We start from the raw sequence: 26,153 nt of genomic DNA, 5'->3' as shown, positions 1-26,153 counted from the left end.
TCGGCATCATGTAAGTTGCGCTGACAGCTCCACACACTGCTTCCCCGCAGCGAGGCTCCCCCGCCCTCCTGCTGATAGTTGACGAGCGTCAAGCTCCTCAACCCCCCCCCCGTTGATAATTCTCGATCGTTGGCACGCTGATAACAATTATTTTTTTAAATGGCACTTCATATCAAAAAGGTTGCCGACCCCTGGATTAAACTATCTAGCATACATAGTGTAATTCTAGTAAAAACCTGTATTATTGAAGCTGACTCTTTCAGACCTTATCCAGTTGTAAAGGGTCTGAAAAGTTCTCTCATCACTAAAAATAACTAAAAATACACTTTATCGTTATTGTGTGAACCGTCTAAATGCAGCCCCAGGGAGATTTCACAAATGTCACTTAATTTGAACTGTTTACGAGTTTTAAAAAGAGCAAGAACTTTACTTTCTAAAGAAACTGAGGGAGATGTTGTCTTTATTGAGGGATTAATGTGTGGAGATCACATACAATAGTAAACCTGAAGTTGATCCTCATTTAATTAACCCCTTTTCTGGTCAAATTCATCATAAGCCTCAGCTGTATAGAATTACACTCTAATTATTGGACCCCAAACCCTGAGGTGCCCTTGGCCACTGGCCTACAGCGCGTGGAATCTGCTAATAGCGAGTCACGGGGCTAATTGGGAGACAGGTAAGGTTACATGTGACAGCAATTAAGCCGCGCGCAGGGCCAACCTCATGGCCTCGGGCGAGAACCGCGTTCAGGACCCCTAAGTGGGGTTTTGTCTTTTAGGCTTTCTTTCCTTTTGGGAGAAGCAAAGTTGGGAATTAAAGTTCCTCTTTTTTTTATCTTTAGATAGATAAGATTCTGTTAACAGGATGTAGTGGCTGTTTTCGTAATTCGTAATTCAGCTGCTATTGCTCTGGGCATATATATATATAGGCCTATAGCCCAAAATAATACGTTATTTTAACAGCTGTTTCTCTTGTTTTTTTAGTTTATTTGTATCCAGTTTATTATCATTATTATTATTATTATTATTATTATCATCATTTCAGTAGGAGTAATGGTAAGTATGGGTAATGTGCTGCGTAAGTATCATGAAGTTTGTTTTGGCATCGACACGTAACGTAGGCTATTAATTTGAAAATATATTTGTTATTTATTACGGAGTTCTTGGGAATAGGTGCGCAAAAGTCCGAATTGTTTCAAGACAATCGTAGATGGATATAGATATATCGATAGATGATGTATGCATGTGCTTCAGAGGGGAAGTGTGAGAGCGTGTCTAAACACATTATCGCTTCTCAAACCCCGGTCCCATGCAACACAGGCTGATGGGACACTCGCCCCCTGGCAGCGGTGTTGTTGGAATTACCTTCACATGACAAATCAAGACCCGATCTGGGAAAATAATCAGGTCCCCGCTGCTCTCGGTGTGGAAAGAAACCCATTAGGGAACAACACTGTCACTGTTAATTACCGCAACAGCCTTTTGTGCGCTGCCAGAGACTGTATAACACAACAAAACGACAAAATCAACACTTTCTCGACTGGTAAACGATTTAGGGAGTTTTATGGCTTGGTGAGAAGTTTGGCACCTTTTGTTTCTGTTGCAGAGCTGAGAGGAGCATTTCTGTAAAGCTAAATAATAATGTATTATTCTGCAAGATTGGTTGTTAGTTAACTTTTTAGTACTTTTAAGATAGAATATTTAAAGTTATGGGTGGGGTTAAAATATGTTGACACCAGTCTGTTAGAAAACATCTGTGGGATTACATGCACAAGACAGCTGCCTAAGATTAATGGCAAGGCAATGCTGCATGGTAGATAAAACGGTTGGTAAACCGTGACCTTCAGTCGCTGATCAGAGGGCAAAACAATAAACAACATGACATTATATTTTCAGAGAAAACATTAATTTTTATTTCATGTCAGGAAATGACCTTAAAATATGGGAACCAGACAGCAAGTGCCTCCATAGCATTTCGTAAATCGTAAAGGACATGTTTTAGTCGTGTGCAAAGGCTTAAAACAATAATAATGTAACGTTTTCTCTACACAAAAAGTGAAATTGCTTTGTTCAAACTCTTATTATATACCTATTTCTTATTGGTCATTGAAAAACAGAAGCTGTAAAAATGCAATTATTGTTCATTTCTACTACTACTTCACTGAAAATAAAATATTCTGTTTTCCATGTCCCTTTTAGACCAGGATTATCAGCCAAATTAGTCACAAAATCATGATCACAAAGCTATTTAAAGTAAGGACAGAGACACTTTCCAGTCTTTGCCCCCCTGCAAAGTGAAGGTAAAATATGTAATTAAATAGCAAAACACATGAGTGGAGAGGAACTTTGAATCCCTTCTCCCTTTATTATAAGTATACATTATTATCCTTTGAAAAAAATATAACGATTAAAACAAGTAAAGTAGAACACATACGCAGCACGAATAGTTCCCATAGCTTATTTAACTTTACAAACGTATTTAAATTACAAACTAACAACATGTTTATTGCACCTCTAAACAAACAAGATGCAGTACATAGTATTTTCAATGGGACACTTTAAAGTACTTGTATCACAACAACCGCGCCTGTCAGTCAAACCCATCCTAATCGACTGCCGTCCAATCAGAGACGCTCCTTACTTTTTTAACAGACTTTTGTGGCCAATCACTGCAGACCTTTTTATGTCTCACCTCTCCCGCTGAGGGGAGGGGACACTTCCTTATATGGTACGTATGACCTAATATGGAGCGCCGCCAGGGGGGCAGCCGTACGAGGCAGCCTGCTAGTGACACTTTCCCCCAAATTGTAGCTTTGCCTCTCTGAGATTGGACGGACAGTCGAAAGCTGATGGGATACACTCGAGCGGCAAACACTGGTGTGCGCGTAAAGTGTCTGCCTGTTAAAGCTGTTCTACCACACGGACGATCACCGAGGATATCTGGGCTGTCTGTTGGGTAAATAAAGATCAGACATCGCTCTTCAAAAACCCCACTGCGGCGCGAAAGAACAAGAGGAGCAGGGATTGCCTTCTGCGAGTCATATTGTCTCCAAGAGCTTGCTGGGACTAAATAAATCTCTAAACACCATGAAACGCGGTTAGTCTTGGTGTAAGATCTTCAGTTGCGTGAATCCAAACGCAGAACGCTATTGATCGGAGGACAGACTCGGGCGACTGGAGGGGAAACATTGCTGTCTGTTAACATTCCCCGGTGTTTCAAGTTATATAAGCGGAGAAGAAGTAAGATAAGATTTTGTTTTTACAGCCGACACGCTGATTGTATGGACTGGGTTTTCCGAGAGGTTGCACTCTGAAGAACCAACAACGTGTTTATGGATTGCTGCGCAGCGAGGAGCCCCGGGAGTTGTAGGCTACGCTCTTATGCATCGATCATGTTGATACCTCGCTGTTGCTGTGAACTTTGATTAGATGTTTACGGGAAGAACTCAGTAATTCCGATAAACCATTTAAATAAATACGCTCAATAAGCTCAGATTGACCTCTGGAGGAAGTGGGAAGCGCCTGTTCGCCCTTCCTCGTTTTTTTCTCTCCCAAGACGTCAGCAGGATCTCAGTCTCTCCTTCTGTGATTTAAACAAAGAGCAAAGTGTTTGGGGATAGCATGGCAATGGTAGTAAACCAGTGGCCAGAGAACATTTCTGCAGATCCGGGGTCTCAGCTCCAGATATGCAGCCAGGAGCCCGGCGGTGCACCGGGGACCCCCAACGGTTCCACCCCGGGGACTGACACACTTTCCGGGGACAAAATCCCCAACGTGGACTGCATGGTGTGCGGAGACAAGTCCAGTGGGAAGCATTACGGTCAGTTCACCTGCGAGGGATGCAAAAGCTTCTTTAAGCGCTCGGTGAGGCGGAACCTCTCGTACACCTGCCGGGGGAACCGAGACTGTCCCATCGACCAGCACCACCGGAACCAGTGCCAGTACTGCCGCCTGAAGAAGTGCCTGAAGGTCGGCATGAGAAGAGAGGGTAAGACTATAGGTGTGTGAAGGTGGTCAAGTGAGGCATGCATTTACTTATTATATTTCTGTGTTTGAAGTTGTGCGTAATGTTGATCACTGTAAAATATAAATCTTAACAGGACATTAAGTTTGCAAGTCAGCCATAAAATATGTTACTGTTTTAAAAACAAGTTAATTATTTAAACAGGCGTAGCTCTGAGTGCTGTTTCACATCTATTGATTTGGTTTAAAAACAACATATTTGCCACAAAGTCTAAAACTTTAGATCATCTCATGTATAGCATTTTAGAAAATGTTAAAACTAACACAAACTGTTTGGAAGCCCTTGTTTTACCACATTGACAGATTTTTTTCATTTCACATTTGAGATCAAACCTGACACTTAATTTGCCCTCTCACTTTTCAAACTGAAAAAGTGGCATTGGGATATGTGCGTAAAATACGCTCTGGGAAGCCTGTTGTTCCAATGTGCTACACAGTTTATATCCACTGTTGTTATTCGGAGTGAATAATCACTCACCACCTGCGGCATACACAATGCTTATTTCACATTCATTTACCAAATCTAAACCATTCACCGTGGTGCGCTGTGTTCTGTGTGAAATCCCTCTTTTGTCCCCCTGTTTTAATTATGCTGTTTGTTCACCGACACCCAGAGCCGCAAGAGGATGCCGCTACATTTGTTGTATTGTGTTGGATTAACAACGGGTCAGTTAGTGCCAAAAGGGAGCAGTGGAGACGTGTTGGTGGAGGACAGCGCTTCCCTTATTAATTATCCTTCAGCAGCGCCGTCCCATTCATGGGAGATGGGATGGTGCATATTTAAAAAATGTTTTCAACAAATGGAACCACGTGTATTTCTCTAAACATCTGTTTGCAGCTTTACTGATGGGTTCTATTTTTGGGTTTATAATTCACCTTAAAACACTTAACTCTAGACATCATTAAGTAGAAACATTTTGGTAGAAATATTACATTTAAAAAAAATTCGCGAAATCAATGAAAATAGCCAACAGCAGCTTACAAACCGCCACTCTAACACAGGTGTTAAAGGGCAATAATGCTTTAACCATTTTGTATGTGCAAAAAAAGTGTAATTTACCCACTCTTTAATGAAGATATCACACAGCACCCCGTTAATTTCCCCTCTAAGAGGACAGTATAAGGTCAGCAGCAGCATCTCGGTGAGCAATCTTGCTCAAGGACACTTCGGCAGGGGATTGATGAAGGACAGATAGTGTCTCACACTCGCCCTGCCGCTCTTTGTTCTCTGCCTGTGTTCCTTACAGCCTGAGATGAGATGATCCCTCAAGGGTTCCCGCTCTCTGCTACGCATCTCAGGCTGTGTGTGTGTGTGTGTGTGCACTACAACCAGTCTTATCTCCTGTAAAATACCCCCAAGCCACACTGACGGTCGTGCTTCTTTCTTCTGAATGAACCCGTATATATATCGCGTGCCTCGCTGCAGAAAACGTCTCATTCAGTGTGTCATTGAGACCCGAAATACAAAGATACATTCTAAAGTTTAAACAGGCGTAATCTATCGGTGTTTTTATTTTTGCAAATCAACTCGCCTATTTCGTATCTTGGAAATAAATAGATACACAATCAATTGCATATATGAAAAGTTATTTTTCACGCATCTTTCATTTTTAACAATGCTGAGCTTTCAGCCTTAAAAAACTGCATGTTGCTCATGAGATTTAAGATATCTTATTTGCCTTAAGAGACGCATGAAAGGGAAAAGCATTCTGTTCAGATGAGATAACATTACAATGCTTTGATGCACCCAAATAAGTATTCACCCATACACTATTTCAGTGACTTTAAATACGTTTAGAAAAACTAGTTGTAACTTCAGTTTTAAAAATAAAATCAGTTTAAGGATAGAACTAATCAATACTTTTTATATTTGTCCATGCAATAATTTTTTTTTTTAAATATTGAGGCTTTAAAACTCATTATCCGCGTTGTATGTCTTTCTGCAGTGCTCTGTTTTAGTTGGGGCAAAAGGCTCAAATGTAGAGCAGGTCTCTCATTGGCTGAGCTCATCTGTTGGTGCATTCGAGGTCAACAGGATTAAACTGTGTCCTTAAAGTCCTATTTTTAGGCTGAATTCTGTTTATCAGCATTCATTTATCTACTTGTATGAATTTTTTTTAGGATACATTAACCGTCTGTCAAATTTTAAAAAACTGAATTTGTTATTATAAATAGTTATTTTGTGTTCAACGAGAAGCTAAGAAATAATCTTACTCAAATTGTGCGTGAATTAAGTAAATCACAGATCCTTTAGTTATTTAATAATGGCTCCCATTGTTTGAATGAAGGAAAAATAACTACTCAAACACATTTTGAATATTTGTGTAAACATAAATATGCAACAAGTATTGGAAACAATATCCTGGCATCTTTGTTTCATGGTAACATCTACATTAAATTAAACACTGCTGCATCCTAGAATCCAAAGATTGAGGGTGTCAACTGAAAAGTGTCCAGACTGTCCTCGTCCCCCCCGAGGTCTTACATAAGTTATGTTTCATCTGCATTATTCAACGGGTTCAGCTAAGGTTGTCAAGGGAACGCAGTGTTTATGCACATATGTTCCCGGGTGCAAAATGCATTTGATATTTCCGTTTTTACATTTCCAGCAATATGCAAAATTCTTGGAAAGATTTGAAATAAAGCAGAAACTCACAAGCGAAAATGCATGTTTGCTGAGCTGAAGGAGTTTGACATGTTATGAATCATTTAAAACCCTTTTTACTTAGTTTCAGAGCATATGGGTCACAATGTGCGTCACATCCGGACGGAGTATAAAAAGTCTGAGGGGAAAGTTCTGGTGAATAGGAGAGGTTATGGGATATATTTAGAACAATTTAAATGTGGTGACTGGTTTTATTTACATTGCTTTTTACGTAGCAGAACCCTGATCACCAAAAACAAGTTTGATACTGGTTATTCAAAATGACAGCATGGTTTGAGATCACTCACCCTGCTACATGAGTTCTCTGTTTAGACTGAATTAATATTTAGTTTCCTGGGAAGACGTGCTAAAAGTTTCATGACTGGACTTTGTCCGATATAGAAGTTCCTCACTTTCAAGTGAGTGTTTCTGTTTTTTACCCCAAAGGAAGACATTTAACCTCTTTCTGCAGACTGCTGTGTAGAACATAATATCATTTGTTGGAGACGTTTTATCCAGAGCACCTTTCAGCACCATGGCAGCAAACATTTCCGCGCTGGCCTCAGTGGGAATCAAACATTGGCAGCATTAGTGTCATTGTCTCAGTCACACAGCTACACTGAACCTTGTCTTGTTTCTCTGTCGGCACAGTTTCTAGGTTGAATAGGAAGCGGGGAGGCAAAGAGAATCAGCATGACAGCTCCTTTGAGCTGGAGTGAATGTTTTAATTTTGAAGCAAGGACAAGGTGACTTCACTGACAGAAAGTCACTTGTGTTTATCACTGTGATTAATGCATGCAATTATCATCGTATCTTGTTGTGGGTCTTTAATACATGTTTTCTTTCTTTTTTACCTTTTCAAACATGTACACAGTAGCCTTATTCAAGTGTCAAATATCAAAGTAACATATGATTACTTTTCGTTTGGATTACCCCAATTTTCAAGCGTCCAGAGAAAATAAATACCTATACATTTACTTTTATTTAAACTTAAAACACAACTGAATAATGTTCAGAAATTAAAATGGGGAAACTACATTTTGTAGCCTCACAAATGTGTCTACTGCTCAGTGTATTTCTTGAAGCTAATGTTCTCAAATAAGATGTCGAGTCCTTGGATGATGACAGTATTTTCTGGAAGGCATGACCTGCAGTCTACTATGGGCTTGATCTCCTTTCCCTTCTTAAACACCCAAATGATGGCAACATTTGCTCCCAGTAAAAGTATTTTATTATCTTAGAGTCTATTGTGTGAGTTATAAAGTGCTGTAACATGTGCGGCGCATATACATGTGTCTATTAGTCTATTGTATATATTTTTTAAATGGTATAATTGTAATCCTGCTAAAAATGTCTACTGGATGTTTAATCTGATAACATCTTTGTTTTCTGTTCCTGCTAGAGTCAGAGCACAGCAATGAGAACACCAAATACCTGCAGACACAACACGTTATAGTCATAGTGAATAACTTAATCATCCATTTGTATCAAAGCCTAACCCAGATAAACATTCACTGCTGTCTCCTCTGACCCACTCTGACGAAACAACAGCTGCAGCGAAAAAATATAGGTCAACCCAAACTAAAACATTGATAACAGACGAGATCATGTCAAAGTCCAAATGTGTGAACACGACGGGGCCTCTGCAGTGAGTAAATACTCCACTAAAGTCTAACTGGCAGCGTGTATTGACTAATCCATATCCTCCACAGTGGGCCATTTAACACCAAAACACTGCAGCCTCCTTTGGCTGTGTAAGCCTTTACATATCTGTCATTTAGCGATTGACAAATTCAAATACTTAACCCCTGTCACCATACTCAAAGTCATTATCAGAGGCCTCTCAGAGGAAAATGACTCCCATTCACAAAATCGCTCACTACTGCAGCCTCCATTTAAAGTGACACACTGAAGCCTGTGGCGTTATCTCCAAGGCTAACTTCAATATTGAATAATGGATGAGTGATGCTGTTTTTAATGCTTTTGGTCACATCAAGGTGAAAAAGCTTCTCGTTGCAATATAACACATAATGACCTCTTCCCTTTTAAGCTTATGCCTCCTTCTGTATCACTAATGTGACTAGAGTAATGTGACCCTCTCAGGTGCATTCAGCCAATCACTAAACTGACTCTGGACTGTTTTGCTTGAGACTTAAGTAGCTCAACCTGTTTTTGTGTGTCACTCGGGTCACTTGTAATGACACACACACTTGAGAAAGAGGCAAAGAATTGGTCCGAAACATTTCATTTCCTCAAGGTTTCTGCTTCAGTCTGGCGGACATTCATTCTCTAGTATAGCGCTGTGGGAGAAACTGCGCATTTATAATTTAGGTTTTTAGTTGAGGATCTTATGTATGCTCAGTGAGTGGGAGTGCAGCAGCAGTGAGGACAGAAATAGATTTTAAAAAAGTCAGAATGCACCAATACATTTTCCTATTTGGATTAATATAATTAATTTGGCATTTGTATTGGATAGTGGCCATTTGTTTTCTTCTTATAGGAGGCACCTCACTGACCACAGGGAGATCATTACATTATTATTATTATTATTATTATTATTATTATTATTATACTTTGAGATATTATATCTCAATTTGACCTTTTATGGTTACTTTTACGATAAATAATTAAGTAAATGGCCCTTCCAATGGCCTTCATCTTAACTTATTCTTAACCCCAACATTTGATTTCAAAGCTTTAAAAATATCCTCTAGTTTACTGTATGAGAAATAACAAAAGCCAGTCTTTCTAAGAGAGGCATGTCTTATGCAATGACTTAACCCACTAAAAAATGCATAAACGTATAACCTGCTGTGGCCCACATTGTGTTAAAGAAAGAGTAGGGGGTGTATGGAAGTGTAAATATAGGGATAGGGTGAATCAGAGTCACACAGGCTGAATTTGGTTTACTAATTAATTTAAGAACTGCCTCATCAAAGGCTAAGAGAGAGACTGAGTCAACTTCTTCCACACACAGCAAAGCAACCAGACGTCCTCAAGCAACCTCCTCTGCCCTCCATGTCTCTCTCTGCCCTCCATGTCTCTCTCTGTCTGTCTCTCTCTGTCTGCGTCACTGTTCTCCCTCTCTTCCTGCACTGCCTCCGGTTTTCCTGCACTCACGTTGTGTTGTCTCTCACGTTGCATCGCTGCTATTTCATGTTCAACACACAACTGAGTCAGACGTCTTTCAGTGTGCAGTTAGATCGTTGGAAGGGTTTTGTTTAGAGTAAAGTTTTTATGAGCAACACTTTTATGATAACACATATCCAAATATTTTTTATAATGGTGTGTTTCCTTATGGGATGCAACTATTTGTACACACATTGTAGCTGATAAGCCTCTATAATTGATTTTATTTGTAACACTTGGGGGCAGCGGAAATGAGATGTAAACACAACACTGACATATTATCTCTTTAAGAAATTGATATGGGGTCTTGTTTGAGAACAGTTACTTATTTACACATACCGCTTTTGCTTTCCATCAACTCCTGAGGGAAATGATCTGGCTCTTTTGTTTCTAAATGCTCCAGTATGTTTAACAGCAAGGTACTAACTTTTTGTCATTCTGTTTGTTAGTTCTGAGCAGGTCGTGTACGGTGAGTTTAAAGAGCTTTTTGAAAGAGTAGTGAGAGTTAATCCCAACAGTAAGGTTTATTGGCTGAAAAACCTTAACTATGAGCTTGAATACACCAAAAAACTCTGTCCAGTTGTCGTGTCATCCATGTTATCCATGTCAGCTTTGCCAGAAAACAGTTTTAAAATGCAGCTGAACACAACTAGTGTTTGGTTGATTTGTATACACAAAAAAGTTCTGGCAGTACAAAATGTCTCTTTAAACCAAACAGAGAAGAACGCTCACTTACACAATAGTTTGGGGCTAATGCTGTGAACCATGGACTCACCAGACTGTGTGAAAGCACAGTTCACAGTATCTGTACATATAAAAACCCTTTCAAAGAAACTATTGAATCCTGTTAACAGTGCAGTGACCCCTAGAGCAGTGTAAGTCAACCCCAATGGGCATCCCAATGTTTGATTGACATATTGTGAGAACTTAATAGATCAGGTATTCAGACAAATATTTGCTTGTTTTTACGGCTCCCTTACTTCACCTTGTTTGCCCCTTTATCTCTTACTCTCTCTTGGTTTACACATTAGCTCCCCTCTGCCTCCTATCTGAGTCTCTGTGGGAGCTTTGCCCTGCAGCAGAGCAGTGACCTGCAGGTCAGAGTTCAGAGCCAAAATAAAAACTAGGAGAGTCACAGGGATATTACCTTGGTGTCACATCACACACAGCCCTTTGATCCATATCACACCTATGTGCATTTACACAGGCTGGTGCAGTGTGACACATATAGGCACTGAAGCATATTAAACAAATATATATTTTACTTTCCAAATCTTTTTTTCAGTTGATAAATCTACTTTATAGCTTTACGAACACATGTTTTGTAATTTGGTTTGAAAAAATGTATAATGTTGTAAACCTCTCTCAAATACATAAACAGACATGCATAGTCAGAAATGAGGTGTGGCAAGCTGTGATTCCAGGTTCATCCAGGAAAATGTGTTTATTTTCGCTGGCCAATGGGAGCTTTGGAAATGGAAAACCTACTTATTAAATGCAACCGTCAGACAGAGCCCAATCTATAATGCGTCTGTGTTTCCCCGGCACTGCGACCTTTTAGTCCAAATGTTGATAGGCCTTAATTGTATTTAGCTGCTGTAATTCCACGAACAGTCTGACCCAGAGGCTAATCCAGGGCAGGCAGGCAGCGAACTGTGCACTCTGCCAGCTGCCATTTGCTGAAGTGGCATTTTAAAAGTCGCAGCTGAAATGTCCCATGGGCGTGCATCTCTCCTCATCTATCTCATTCTCCTGCCCTCATTTTATAACCCTCCTTTGTACACGTGATGCTGCTTTGTTTTGGGTTTTAGGGATTTGCTGGGCTTTGTCTGCCCTCAATTTGGTGTGTTACTTACAGTCGATGGCAGTCAACCCGCCCCCAGTTTGAAGAAAGCTTCAATAACTAAATCAATACCAGGTCAAATGTTTGCTCATTTTAGCACATTTTTCCCACTTTACCCTGCAGACCATGGGAGTTTCTGGTCTACTGCTAACTCATGTTTTTGTGTGATTTTGATACTTTAGGTTCACCAAAATCAAATAAACAAACTTATAAACGAACCGATCCAGGCAGCAACTCCTGTGTTTAGTAAAATCACACTTTTCTGCCAGCTTTTGGAAGAGCTATATGGCAAGATACGGTGAAACTATTATAGTTTCTATGTTGCAAATTTCTTTCCTACTCTAGGTAATACAGTGACTTCACAACCCCACTTCAAACAATCCAAATTATCCCTCGAGCAGTTCAAGCTTTCTCCTCCTCTTGTTTTCTGATGACAAATTAAATCAAGCTAAACCACAGTGCACACTAATTAAAAAAGCAGGAAACAGCTTATGGCAGACACCCAAATGTGACTTTATACCCCCCCCTCCTTTATTCTCTATCTCTGACCCTGCTTTCCTTTTTGTCTTATCCTCAGGCATCTGTTCCTCCGTAATGTCATTTCTGTCTCTGTGGCTCTCTCTCTCTGCCCTGCTCTTTGCCAAGACACGACATCTCTCTGTCTCTACACTTGTCTGTCTTCCTCTATTAATTTAGACCTTTCCAAAAATCTCCCCTCTCTCCCTTTTCTCTCCTCTCTGCTCTTTCGTGTCATCCAGCCGGCTGTAGGCGAGGAAAAACAGAGACTTATGTGTCTGAGTCAGAGCTACTCAAGTGCTCTGCCCCTCAGCCACGAGTGACCTCCACAATGAGGCTTTTGAAAAGTCAAGTGGATCAAGTAGATTCGCCACCATCTGCAGGATTAACCACTAATCAATATGAAAGCAGATTAATAGCTATGAATTCACGTAGCAGACACATGAGAGGAAGCCGGGTCCCAACAGGTCGTGGGAGTTTTGATGCGTTATTTCATTTTGAAGAATTTAAGTGAGGGACATAAATGTTTGGCATGATGAGATTTTTTTGTAGGAGATTTTTAGGTCATAGGAGTGCTCTGACTCAGATTAAGAGAATAAGGGAAGAGCCCGCAGAGGTAGTCCTCTTAGGGAACAACAACAGAATTGGTCCCTTTAGCATTTGCCCCGAAATGTCAATGTTCAACCCAAAGCCCTCCAGAGGCCTGAGGAGTTGTGACTGTTGTCCCTTGTAAGCAAAGGACGAAATATAATTTTAGTAATTCAGAACGACAAAGTCTTTGTAGGGAGAAGTTCAGGGAATCCCTTTTCATCAAGTCCTAGACTCAGTACTTCAAAAACACGTGCGTTTTTGCTAAAGTCTAACTATTTTGATATAGAATTGCTAATATTTAATCAAACATGTTTTCCTTTCTTTGGGATTCTTCATTGACGGTGGAAGAAAACGTTTTTATTTGCTGCTTGATTAAGAGCACTTGTTGAGTGAACACTGTGGGATGCACCTCAGAGTGACTGGAGACATATCTCATCAGCTCGACTTTGGTAAAGCCTTACACTCGTACTACATTCCCCCCCTGCTACTCAAGGCAGTGTTACATATTCTTTTGTTTGTGAAATCCTGCAAAGACAGACACGTGCGGCTAATCTGACAGCCTTCCTTTGCAAAGCGAGACGAGAGCTGCGGGAGAGCGAGTGACAAGGAATGTCCCATTGTACAAAAACATCTTTGTGACAGGCAACACCTCTTCATATCTCCGCGCAGCCCTGTTTGCTCAAGGAGACCACATTCTTGTCCGGGAACACACAGGCTGACACAAGTTCACAGGGAAAACTGGTAGTTTGAGGTCAACACCTTTTTGTACAGAGGTATTTTTTCTGCTCAGAGGACAGGCTAGAATTAAAGGCCTTTTTATAACGCTCGTTGTGAGTTGACCTCTCGTTTTTCAGCCGGTGTGTTCAATTGACACAGCTGCTGCGTGTGAGGTGACAGGTGATGCGGAGTTGAAAAGCATTTTCCGAACCCCCCCCCNTCTATCTAGGCATATAGGATTGGTGTACAAGTTAGTTAGTGTATTTCACTTATATTGTTTTATTTTATTAATTATATTTTGTATTTGTATTTATGTGTGTGTGTGTGTGTGTGTGTGTGTGTGTGTGTGTGTGTGTGTGTGTGTGCGTGTGTGTGTGTGTGTGTGTGTGTGTGTGTGTGTGTGTGTATATATATATATAAATATAACTTACATTTCCGTGCATCCCTGTTTTGTAATTTAAGGAATAAATTAACCTTGTAATGTAGATGTTACTTTTTTTTTACTACGCCATGGTAATCTTTACCCAAACCTATAATAATATGATGTCTGACATTTTTGCAATGCTTCTTCTTTTTTTACAATTAACATTGATCTCCTACAGAGTGTGAACTGAATGCAGACTGTCACCTCCCTCGACATGAATCTTTTCATAGCTAATAGATAATGTAACAAGACTCCCAGTTGGGAAACTTCCTTGGTTTGTGTGGTAATGAAACTCTTGAATCATCAGTACATATGAACATCTGAATTAGAAAATATCTGGTTGTTTGATTTAAAGTTACACCTGTGAACAGAAAAACTTCAGAGGACAAGATAAATACGACTCAGATGTGCACTTAGGCACTAAACAAACAATCTCAGACCAGGCTAAAGTACTAATTGTATGTGCTGGTTTGAACATATTTTTGCACTGTTTTAATCATTTATGACAGTGAAAGACAACAGAAAACGTTCTGTGAACAACAGATTTTTATTTCAATTATTGGATAATCCATATTTCCAAACAAAAGTAGAGCAGATAAAAACAAACTTTCTGTGAATTCATTGATCAACAGATAGCTTTCTCAGGTCCCAGATGGCTTTTCCAATGCCAAAGTTGATACCACAGTGTCATGTTGGAAATGTGAGACAGGTTGTCAAAACAAACTTGCTTCCACCAAAGGGAAGAGAAAAAAAAAAACGTAAAATAGTCCTAAGCTAAGTCACAGTCATAAGTCCAACTGGGATAATATTGTAACATAGACTGAGGTTTTCAGAGGTTAGTGATACGGTTCTCTACGGTATCGTTACGATAAGCTCAAATGACATGAGACGAGGGTTTTTTCCCTACATGACAATTTCATCAAGAAGAGGAAAAGAACTCGCATGAGGCCTGAAAAATCAAAGTGCTGATGATATTAAAGCAGAATTATCTTCTCTCTCTATTGATGCATTCAAAAATATCTGCATTTTGCATCACTTTGCTATGACTTAATGTGCACATTGATCAATTTGTACATCATGTGAGTTCATTTCCTCCCCTGACAGGACATAATACCTGTTATAACAGGTAACGAGAGATTATGGCACAGTCATAAGATAAATGCTCAGTGACAAAATCTTTGTTCTAAGGCAAGTACAGCTAGTTTAGTTTTGTAAAATGCTCCCCCCCAAGGACCACCATTGACAATCATGAAAATAAAACAATGAGGATAAGTTGTGTCCCTCCTGTGATAACAACATGTGAGGAGTTTTAGTAGGCCTTTTGAATTATGAAAAAAGGTAGATCAATCGAATGGGTAGCAAGAATCTACCAGTGCTGTTTACATGAGTGAATAAGTGTTGGTTCTGACTATGCAAGTGCCTATAAGCTTTAATTTGTATATATATATTTTTTTACAAACACCTTCTTTCCCACTGAGACCCAAAACAATTATATCGTCGAATTATAAACAAACAAAAAATTCAATTTTCATCACCAACACTATCACAAAAAAATGCAAACAATATGCATTGTCAGCTTTGGCAAAGGCTGCTGATAAGTGTAAATGTTTACTGTGTTTGTCTTTTAGTTTTTGTACTGATATTGGCATGTCTTTCTACCCACCCTTTGAACCTGAGCTTTTCCCATTGAACTCTAATATGCTAGATGCCTATGAATCAACGATATACTGTACATATGGACACAATCATGAGTTTTCTCTCCATATTAACAGTGCTAATACAAACACACAATAAAACATGTCCTCTGCAAAAGTCCAAGACATTTTGGCATTTGTCTTTTTTTTTTTTTAATGGCTTCGGGCTTTCTTTTTAAAAATGTGTGAATATACATAGGCCTTGTGCTCTTGGTTGTAGAGTCCCATTGGCAAAGCGCTTACTCAGTATTCACCGTACTGAGGCACCAACAGCAAAGCAAATATGTTGTCTTTTGCTACCCCCTTTTCTCATGGGGTTTGAGACAAGTGACATCTGAAGTGAGTCCATCAGACCTGCTATTGAACTGCGCAATAACCCGTTCTACCAACTTGTCCATCTCGTGCCACATCTCAAATGTAGCCTGCACTGTTGGCTGACGGGCCGTCAAGTCTCTGCAATCGCCATGAATGATTGGCTGGCTTGAGGAACCGGGAAACGGATGGTATCGTCAGTCTGGGTTTTTTAAGCGGAATGGTGAGGGAGAAGCTGGGAGAGGAAGTTGAACGCGGAGATTGGATGGATGGATGGATGGATGACCAGTTTGATGGACGTTCAGCCTGATTTCTCCCGCAGCTTTTCCTGTCCGTCCTCCTCAGGGCCCGTTCTCGTTGTAGTGGAGGGAGATGGGCCGGTCGCGCTGCACGGTGGGCATGTACGGCCAGTTGTAGCTGGAGCCTGAGAGCAGCATGTCGCGGAGCAGCGTCTCGATGGGTGTCTTGCCAACCAGGCGGACGAAAAACAGCTGCTCGATGACCGGAGAAGAGACGATGCGCAGGGAGGGCAGGCGGAGGAGGAGGCGTCCGAAGCGGTTCGGCTGGCTCGGGTACTGGTTCCTTACATACTCCTCCAGGGCACACTGGGACTTTTCCTGGATGCTCTCTACATGCGTAACATCTGACAGCCCCATTGCATCTAGAGGGAAGGAAGAGAATAAAAACAGTTATGAAACAGAGTCCTTATAGTGTCTGAATCACCCTGCAATAAAAACACATCAAATCCAAAACTCCTAATGACCAGGTGTGACATTTAATTTGTTCCTTATAACAACCACGTTTTCAAGTTGACATCCGTAGTCTGTAACTGAGGCTTGAATTTGTGAACATTTTATTTTGATTTAACTAGTTGTGTAATATAACTGGGAGGCTCAATTTGAAGTCTTGACCTGACACTGATTTTAAATGTGTTGATTATATGAGATAAATGCTGAAACAGAGGGGTAATCAAATGTAATAAAGAGCTCACATATTTTGTTTTGTTTTCAGTTTAAATTCCTCAAGGCAGAGAAATATTTCTCAAACTTGAGAAAATTCCGGTTGTCACTGCAGAGATGCGTATCTGATACACCCCTGTGGTCTGTGTTCACAGCACACTACAGAGTCCCATTCCCCGCAGCTGGAGGTCATGTTCTGCCTCCCGCCTCCTCACACCTCCTCTCGATGGCCCCCGCCTTGACAAGAGTCTCAAACAACCGATAGAGTTTGTAACACTGCGCGATACTTTTCGCACCCTCTGTGTGCAGGGGAGAGCACGGGGGATTTAGCAAAAGAGGTCACGATGTGTGAACTCAAAACAAAGACACATTTCACTGTACTATGCCACATACTGTACGTTCAGGGGGAGTGCTCTCTGACTCTGCCCCCTGAGTGAACCCTCATGTGGAGGACAGGATTTCGATGAGGGCAATTTCTCCTCAAGAGCGTTCTTTCGGTCTGAAAGCGCTGGCCCGTAGGTTTTAACCTGTCACCTTGCATCGTAGGTCCCCTTTGTCATCTCACACTTTGATCTGCCCCCTGTTTAAACCCTGCTGGGTTCCATACAACAAAACATTTGATTGACGTCATTTTTTTTAAATCGAGCGTGTCAACCTCGACTCACTTCCAGCGGCCACTGTTCTTATCATTCTGAGTGAATAATTGCCCCCACTTCGGCTTTATTTCCCTCCACTCGGGGGACAACTGAATAGCTTCTTTTTTTTTGTTGCTGAGCCGCCATTTTGAGTCCTGCGTGACAAAGCAGTCCCTGCCTGGCTGGGATTAGTAAAGCTGTCTGTGGGACTGAAACCACATCACGTGCCGAAGCGACAGCTCTGCGGGCGCCCTTACACGTAACACGCCAAGTGGCGTTTTATTTTGCCTGATCCTTGGGCACACACCGGGTCAATGGGGGTGAGGGATCAGGGTGGCAGGACTGAGATGCCACGGTCTGATGTGCATTGACAGGACTGGGCTTAACAGGGGAAGTGTAGGGAGGGACTCAGAGGGAGGTGAGAGTCTATCGGTGTTTGTCTCAGCTTGTTAGCTCGTCGCACCAGGTCTGCAGGAGTCAGGTTTATGAACCGGTCGATCTAGTGTGCGAGTGAGCATGTCTTTCTCCATTAAATTCAATTTTCTGCACGATTCACTAAATGTATTGTCTTCTTTTGGTGAGACATTTGCCGTTTTTAGTGACGTGTATGTGAGTACATCTGCCCGCACACAGACTAGTCACATGGGATGCTCAGGGCTACAGGGGTTATGTAGGTCATGGCCGTGGCTTTTGCGAATCCTTCGTCTCACTGAAAACCACCATACATAATTCAACTCCCGTGGTGGGGGCAGGGGTCCCGGAGCCTGGGCTGGGCTTGGGGTTGGGTTTTGGGAGCGAGGGGAGGAGGGGTGGATGACTGGTTTCAATAATAGATGGGATCATGAAGGATGGCTGATGAAAGCAAGGAGGAGAGGGGAGCGGTGGACCCAGAGACACCCACATACAGAGGAGTGACGCTAGGTACAAACAGAGTTAATCTGACAAGCCATGCAAAGAGGGGCATCTCAGTGTTGGCTTCTTCACCATCCGTTTCCCCCTGGGTCACAAAGCATGATCTCTCAGTGAAGTAAGCCAGAAGTGACAGTATTTTGGCTGGCACTGGAGTGCAGTGACTGTTGGGATAAACCTCAACAGTGTTTGTATGTAAGCAGTATGAAAACAATGCCATGAGTTTCCTCAAGATGCAACACCATTATATTTTTGATTTAATCCTGTTTGCAGCTCAGTGGGAAACACTTGCAGTGACACGGTAAGGGTGTGAGGCTCAAGACCCCTGACTTTTTTTATGATCTTTGGGGGCGAATAGCCATAAATAGACAAATCTATGGCACAAAAGTATTTTCTTTGTCATTAGGACGGACTGAGAATTGTTTTAATATGGTTTGAAATGTCCATCATCATCAAAAATATAAGAATCTTAAATAAATGTCAAAATGAAGCTACTTTACAGATCAAGGCTGCTCGTTTCCATTTTATTAGGAGGTCGAAGACATGGATTTTGGAGTACAAGCAAGTGTGTAGTATATTAATAATGGATCAGTCTCTATGTGTTATGGTATAATGTACTTGTCTATCAGTCTTCCCCACAAAATGTTTGTTTATTACATGGGCAGACATCAAATTAAGGCTAAGCGAAGGGATCTCCAGGATAAATACAAAGGTAAAAGCTTATGGTTAACTTGAACAGCCAAAAAGTGATTTAAGTGATGCAGAAGCAGCTACTCACAGGGTCAGTAGCGGTACTTTACATTAGGAGAGAGCGATCAAATTACAGTGAAATTCATGGAGGGCAAAGACCATGACTGACTAGTGGGAAGACTGTAGCCGAAGCATTTACATATGGAGCCAATGAGACAATATCTGCTGCAGCATTGGAGGTCACGCCTCGGTCAGGATCAGCGAGGTGAAAAAGTTGCGGGTTAAGTAAAGTTGAAGCCAGCTTCATGCGTAACACCGGATTCCAACTCATCAGAGGGACGAAATATTTCTTCACACTAAAAAGCTCTTTTTCTGCAGTTAAGTCATCAAGTAAAAGTTCAAATGTATAATCACAGACGGGAATTTAGTTATCTATGGTCTACAGACATAGTCATACAGACAAATGAATACCTCCATAATCTCTCATTGTCTTATTAAGCTATATTAGTGCTTTTTGACACATGGATTAGTAACTCACTGACTTATCTACGTGAAATGGCTTTTTAAAAAGTAGACAGAAATGTCAGTTATTTGAAAGTCCATAAAGTTAAACGACTGATGGATTTTAAAATTATTTTTGCATCAAAGCCTAATCTACACACATTTTGGAAAGCTATAGATTCTCACTACTTTTATCTTTTATCAATTAGCTTGAGCCTACATCTTTTTAAAGCTTGAATCAACAGCATTTTCCATGTATCCAAACAACAGCAACGCAACACCTTTGCATGAGATGTAACAGCATGAAGTTCCCTTTTAAGTTCTTAATTTCTACACCAGTAACATCTTTTTAAATAAATATACTGTATTTTTACATTTTTTATTGAGTTCAGTGGTTGTATTTGGATGGACAAAATGCCTTTTTATCTAATCTTTGACCTTGGCTATGTAAAAATATGCAAAATAATCTGCAATTTCCCTAACTCGCCGTGAGCTGTTTTCATGTTGTTTGATACCCTGTGATTAGCTGTCCCTGTCAGCATGATTAAACCTATTAACAGGACGTCTTTGTGCCAATGAATGTCAGCTCACTAGCCTGCTAATTCCTTCCCTTCTGCCAGAGCAGGAGTAAAGCCACTCACAAGAGAGCGTGACGTTATGTTGCATTTTTGATCAGAATCTAATTTACCAATAAAGGAGAGAGTAAAGATCAGAGCATCTTAAAAGTTCCTTCACCAGGTACAATCAACCCAAGTTAGTCTCAACAATTCATTTGTTATCTTTTTGATTAGTAATTGATTTATTTTACAATAAATACAGACTTATAATAATTCTACTTTCAAACTTAAGTCAATTATGAATTGTTACAACTGTCTGTTTACCATGACTGAATAAATGTTCCTACGTGGTTTCATGTTAATTTGTGATAGTGCTATAGAAAAAAAACTAGATTTGTTGATGTATTTCTCTCTTTTCCTCTTCTCATTTTTGTGCAACATTTAAGAGCTTAGAAAGCAGAAATACCAATGACATGACATTTTTGGGTTATGGATTTCCTATCCTTTCTAAACTTTCTATCACCAACTCTGGAGCCATCCACTGCTAATAAAATCCTGTTTCACAGAGACGCGTCACATTTGACATTTCATGCAGTTTCTCTGTGTCTCTCAGTGTTTTTATTAAGCGTAAATGAAACTCACCAGACGTGAAGAGCACGATGGACTTGAGGCAGGAGTATTCAGCCGTGTCGACCTGCAGGGCCTTCAGCTTCTCCACCTGCTCCTGGAAGACCCGGATGTGATCCATGAAGGCCACCACGCGCTCCGCTGACATGGGCGATGCGTGCAGGCCTGCCGCTGCCAACAGAGGGGCTACGTGGAGCGGCATGGAGCACTGGGCGGCGTTCAGGACAAAGAGCTCGCTCCAGGACATACGCAAAAGAGCCACCTAGGAAATCAGATTGAGGTCAAATCAGAAGCGGTCGACAGGTCTGGATTTGAGGCACTTAAAAAGGTCCCCTATTATACTATTTTTGATCAATATATTATAGGTCTCAGATATAAACAAACATGTCTCTGAAGTGTTTGGCTCGAAATATCAAACAGATCATGCATTGTAGCTTCCCATAATCCTCTCTGTTTCAGCCCTGTTTCAAAAGTGCTGATTCTGTGTCTGTTACTTTAGATGAAAATAAGGAGCCCCTCCCCACGCCACTCTGAGAGAGATTTGGTTAAAAAGAACACAATGGTGCTCTAGGAGGAGATTCAGGTGATAAAGTGGGGGGGGGGGTTTACCTTGGTTGGTGATTGGCTAATGGTTACACAAGCCAAAAAATCTTTATGACATCATAAAGTGGCCAAAATCTTATCAGCTCATTTTCAGACAGGTTTTTATATAAATGGATCAGGATTTTTCCTGAAACTTTCAGAATCTCTTGACACAGAAGGGACACATGTTGATGTATAAAATAAATGAAAAAGTGGATTTTGCAAAAAAATTTAATCCAAAATATGGACGTAATGGGGACAAGATAATGATTCTAAATACTAAGGGTTTGTTAATTGGATCCAATCAATCAAAATGTATCTATCAGGAATGATGTGTAAATGCGGTAGCAGGTTTGGCAAGTGCTCATGGTTTGCATATTTCAAGCAGCACTTCCACCTATCATTAACACGTGTCAAACTGTAATTCCATAGCACTAATGTTAAGTGTCTAGCCAGACACGAAAAGCACTAAACATCTAATAATCTTAACCAGGTTAACCAGGTCAGAATTTGGTCACATTATCAAAAGAGGAAATGCTAACTAGCCAGACAACAGGATCTCTATTCATGCACATTATATATACACACACGAGTTATATATTCAATAACTGAAGGAAGAAGGAAGCATGAACATATCAGGCAAACAAAACAGAGTGTCAAACTGTCAAAAGGTGATTGTAAGGATGAATAACCGTGATGAAACGTTTATTGTCAGTTTTAAAAGGTCATAAAGTTACAAGAGGATGTGACAAGTATTTTGATATGTAAACATGTGAATCTTTATTTATACTGTATGGGTTAAAATAATAATACTAAAATCTGCATTGGGAATTTAAATGAAAATTGCATAGCTCCTGAGAGCGAATTATTTATGAATATTACAGATCGTATGTCAAAAACTGTAGAATTATTTGAATGGTTTTAAGGGCAACAGCCCTATATATATATGACCCACCTTTGTAGCAGGATTTTAAATGATGGTTAATTGCTAAGTTCTCTACTTTAAGGCATTTAAATGATGTTGTCTACACTGACAGACTGTTAACATAGAAGCAGTTCAGTTTCAAGACACGTGTGGATGTCAGGTGTAGTGTTTAGAAAGAACATTGAAAATAATCATACAAAACGGTTTTATATAAAGCTCCGAGCTGCTTGTACAATTTGAGACAGGACCGATGCATGCTACATTTTGACTTGACTTTAATGATATATATAAGATATGGTGCAGCTACAGCATGACATATTTGTGATGACTATGTCTGCCCAAGGTGCACGTGAATATTTATAGGTCAGGCGATTCTTTCCGTGCCAGGAATTTACAGCTGGTGTAAATCTACAAGAGGACCATTGACACCACACCTGTTCCTGCCTTCAGTGAATAATAACTAAACTGAATTATGTTTATGTGACACTGAGTGATGTCGATTCACAGATAAGGAAAACAAACATCAATTGTTTATCTTTTTCAAAGTGCTCGAGGGGGTGAGATACAGAATAAGTTTAATAATCCTAATACAAATTAGATATAACATGACCATTAGTGAGTTGATTCTCTTAGATAATTCCTTCAACGTTGCTGTTAAGATCATTTAGTGTAAATTCTCACCTGATCCATGAGCTGCAGGTCGGGGAAGAAGGGGATGTTCTTGGCCCACTCCACGGCGCTGAAGAGCAGCCTGGCCGCCAGCTCGCAGATGTTCTCAATGCCCATCAGGTTGTTTCCCTGCATGCACTGGGCCCCGTAGCGAGAGGTGGGGTAAGGCTCGGCGCGCAGCAACAGAGAGATGAAGCCGGAGAGGTACGGCTGGCCGTTGTACGGGTCGGTGCCGTTGGTCAGGTACTGCCCCGGGCTGGTCTGGGAGTTTGATGTGCGTCCTCGCTGTACAGCTGATGGAAGAAAAAAAATACATGAAATTGACACTTCAGCATAAATCAGAATATAGAAAAATATGGGCGACATCTTTACTCAGTTTATGTTTTGTCTTCCTCTCAGTAAACACAAAGACTTTTAATAGACCGTAAAATATCTGAATGTAAAGCGTAGCAAAACGTTAAAGCCTGAAGGAAGAACTGTAAGTAAAAGGAGACAAAGACAAAAAAGAAAGATTGAAATTGGGTATGTCAAATGTGTTGGGTGGGGGGTTTGTAGAATGGGGTCAAAGGGGCGAAAAAGTGTAGAGACGGGATCATTTCTCTGACTCCTAAATATGTCAGCGCTCGTCTTTTCAGTGGAGCGGTGGAAAGTGGCCTGACCAAGGATGTAGTGCATCAATAAGTAATGACAAGCAGCAGCTGGAAAAGATATAACACTTTTTCACACCTACACATGTTATGCACCCACATATGCATACTCGCATGAATACATACGGTAACATGCTGCCCCCTCCCCTCCCTCTACTGGCAAATGGCTCAGCCTGAGGCGAAAAGGGCACGCAGAGGCCAAGCTCTCCTACACACACACACACAAACACACGCACACTAACGCCCAACCCCCCCCCCCCCCCCCCCCCCCCTGTGGTGCAATGATGATGCGGCGAGTGCGCAAAGGCCCATTTGGAAAACACCTGTTCAGTCATCCCCACTGTCTGACTAATAACTCCATCTAATGTTACACAGAGATATATAAGGGGGAGAGAGGCCATGGGAATGCAAAGGGGAGGAGGGGGACATGTGAGGGGGAAAATTAGGTAAAAGGGTGAAATGGTGAGATAAGGTGGAGGGGGAGAAAAAGTGAGAAAAAGAGCGATTGAGGGAAGAGAGAGGAGAGGTGTGGAGTTCAATGTATTTGAATACAGCCTGAGATGAGGCTTCAGATAGAGAGTGGTGGTTTACATAAAGAGACAGGTGGGAGCAGGCGGTGGAGAGAGGGCTGAAATTAAAGGGNTTAAAACTGTTGAAATATGAGACTATGAAAAATATGCAACTAGAAAGACTGAGTTAGTTCCGTAAGAGCCAGCATGCGGGACCGGGATTCTGGGATTTGTAGTCTTTCTAGTTGCATATTTTTCATAGTCTCATATTTCAACAGTTTTAAGACAAACTGTGACTGTTTCTACATGGACATTTTTTTATAAGATTGACAAACATCTTATGTGTAATTCGTGGCACAATTCAAACGCGATCGAAAGATAATCTTTCTCTCCCCATTGACTTCAATACATAATTTTTCCGAAATAAGGTCCCATGGGTCGGAAGTAGATGGGCGTTACTTAGCCTCTCTATGAATACATCACACACCTCCACACGCAACCTCCGCTCCACAACCAACCATCGGCTTCGCCCCCTGAGGACCAAACTCCGCACAATGGGGGATCAGGCTTTCTGTGCAGCTGCTCCTCACCTGTGGAATTCCCTCCAAGACCACCTGAGGACTCCACAGACCACTGACGCCTTCAAGAAAGGCCTAAAAACCTTTCTTTATAAAAAAGCTTTCAAAGCTTATGATTAACTTTTGTTTATTTGGGGCGCTGTAAGGAAGTCTGAAGGAAGGGTCAGATTTTTTTCAGCTGCGAACTTTCAAATTCTAGTGAACTCGAGCTGGTTTCTCCCTTCTTACCTACCCTACCTTTAATGCATCAATGTAATAATCCAGCTATATAATGTATAATATTCTTAAATGGGCAATTCTGCATTATGAGTAGCCTCTTTTTTTGTAACAGCAAATTACATTTTATTTCACAATTCTATTTTAGATACTATTTGCCCATCTACCCAAAAATAGCAGGGTATTTGAAACAATCCTGCATTAACACAAATAACACTTCAACCACAGAATATCAAGGATACATAATTCTACTGCTTTAAGATATTTCGTTGTCAAAGGCCCTTTGATTCAATAATGGAAAGAGGAACAAGCGCCAATCAATACCTTGAATCAATCAATGATTTTAAACAAAGTGGGGCTCCCCCGCACTCATGCTGGGATAGGGCCCAAGTGTTGATACAGGCCTGCTTGGTGCGTGACAGAAAGTAAGCAAACACTCAACTGTGTGTGTGTGTGTGTGTGTGTGTGTGTGTGTGTGTGTGTGTGGGTGTGTGTGTGAAGGAGAGACTCTGAGAGAAAGAACACACATGGTCTTTGACCCCGGGTTCAAGGTGTGTGTGTGTGTGTGTGTGTGTGTGTGTGTGTGTGTGTGTGTGTGTGTGTGTGTGTGTGTGTGTGTGTGTGTGTGTGTGTGTGTGTGTGTGTGTATAGTTGTGATTCAAGTTGGGTAAATATAGCTGCTGGTTGCTCCAAGTGTNATACAGGCCTGCTTGGTGCGTGACAGAAAGTAAGCAAACACTCAACTGTGTGTGTGTGTGTGTGTGTGTGTGTGTGTGTGTGTGTGTGTGTGTGTGTGTGTGTGTATAGTTGTGATTCAAGTTGGGTAAATATAGCTGCTGGTTGCTCCAAGTGTTAACATTCAGACAGGGACCAAATGGAAAGAAAGACAGGGATATGGACAAGAACAGGTTGGTGCATTTTGACTCTTAAACATAATGTCGACTTCCCTATACACACACACACACACACACACACACACACACACACGCACACACACACACACACACACACACACACACACACACACACACAACCCACTCCCCCCACATGGTAACCTTGTGCCCCTTACACCAGTCTCCCCTCCTCCAACTCCCTCCCCCAATCCCTCAATCCCCACCCTCGATCCCACCCGCCCACCGCCATCACGCCTCCCCATGTGTGTGTGTGTGTGTGTGTGTGTGTGTGTGTGTGTGCGTATAAGAGAGAGAGAGAGAGAGAGAGAGTGTGTGTGTGTGTGTGTGTGTGTGTGTGTGTATA

At 41.1% G+C, this 26,153-nt stretch overlaps 2 protein-coding genes across 2 annotated transcripts in view; one reads left to right on the top strand and one right to left on the bottom strand.

Moving 5' to 3' along the window:
• Positions 1-2,821: 2,821 nt before the first annotated feature.
• LOC104944110 (nuclear receptor subfamily 2 group F member 5-like) lies at positions 2,822-4,007 on the top strand. The gene has a single exon (XM_010769588.1). The coding sequence runs from the start codon at positions 3,621-3,623 to the stop codon at positions 4,005-4,007; it is 387 nt and encodes a 128-aa protein (XP_010767890.1). The 5' UTR covers positions 2,822-3,620.
• Positions 4,008-15,333: 11,326 nt separating this feature from the next.
• The window catches only part of nr2f5 (nuclear receptor subfamily 2, group F, member 5), a 20,078-nt gene continuing 9,258 nt past the window's right edge, over positions 15,334-26,153 (bottom strand). Inside the window, exons 2-4 of the mRNA XM_010769587.1 lie at positions 22,959-23,239; positions 20,786-21,032; positions 15,334-16,553 (exon numbers count right to left, since the gene is read on the bottom strand). Of these exons, the coding sequence (XP_010767889.1) occupies positions 16,234-16,553; positions 20,786-21,032; positions 22,959-23,239 (848 nt within the window). The 3' untranslated portion in view covers positions 15,334-16,233. The remainder of the gene's footprint in view (positions 16,554-20,785; positions 21,033-22,958; positions 23,240-26,153) is intronic.

The sequence above is a fragment of the Notothenia coriiceps genome, unplaced genomic scaffold, assembly GCF_000735185.1.
Source record: "Notothenia coriiceps isolate Sejong01 unplaced genomic scaffold, NC01 NC01_scaffold00007524, whole genome shotgun sequence".
NCBI lineage: Eukaryota > Metazoa > Chordata > Actinopteri > Perciformes > Nototheniidae > Notothenia > Notothenia coriiceps.
Note: the sequence above shows the minus strand (reverse complement) of the source record. Positions and strands in the feature narration are given on the sequence as shown.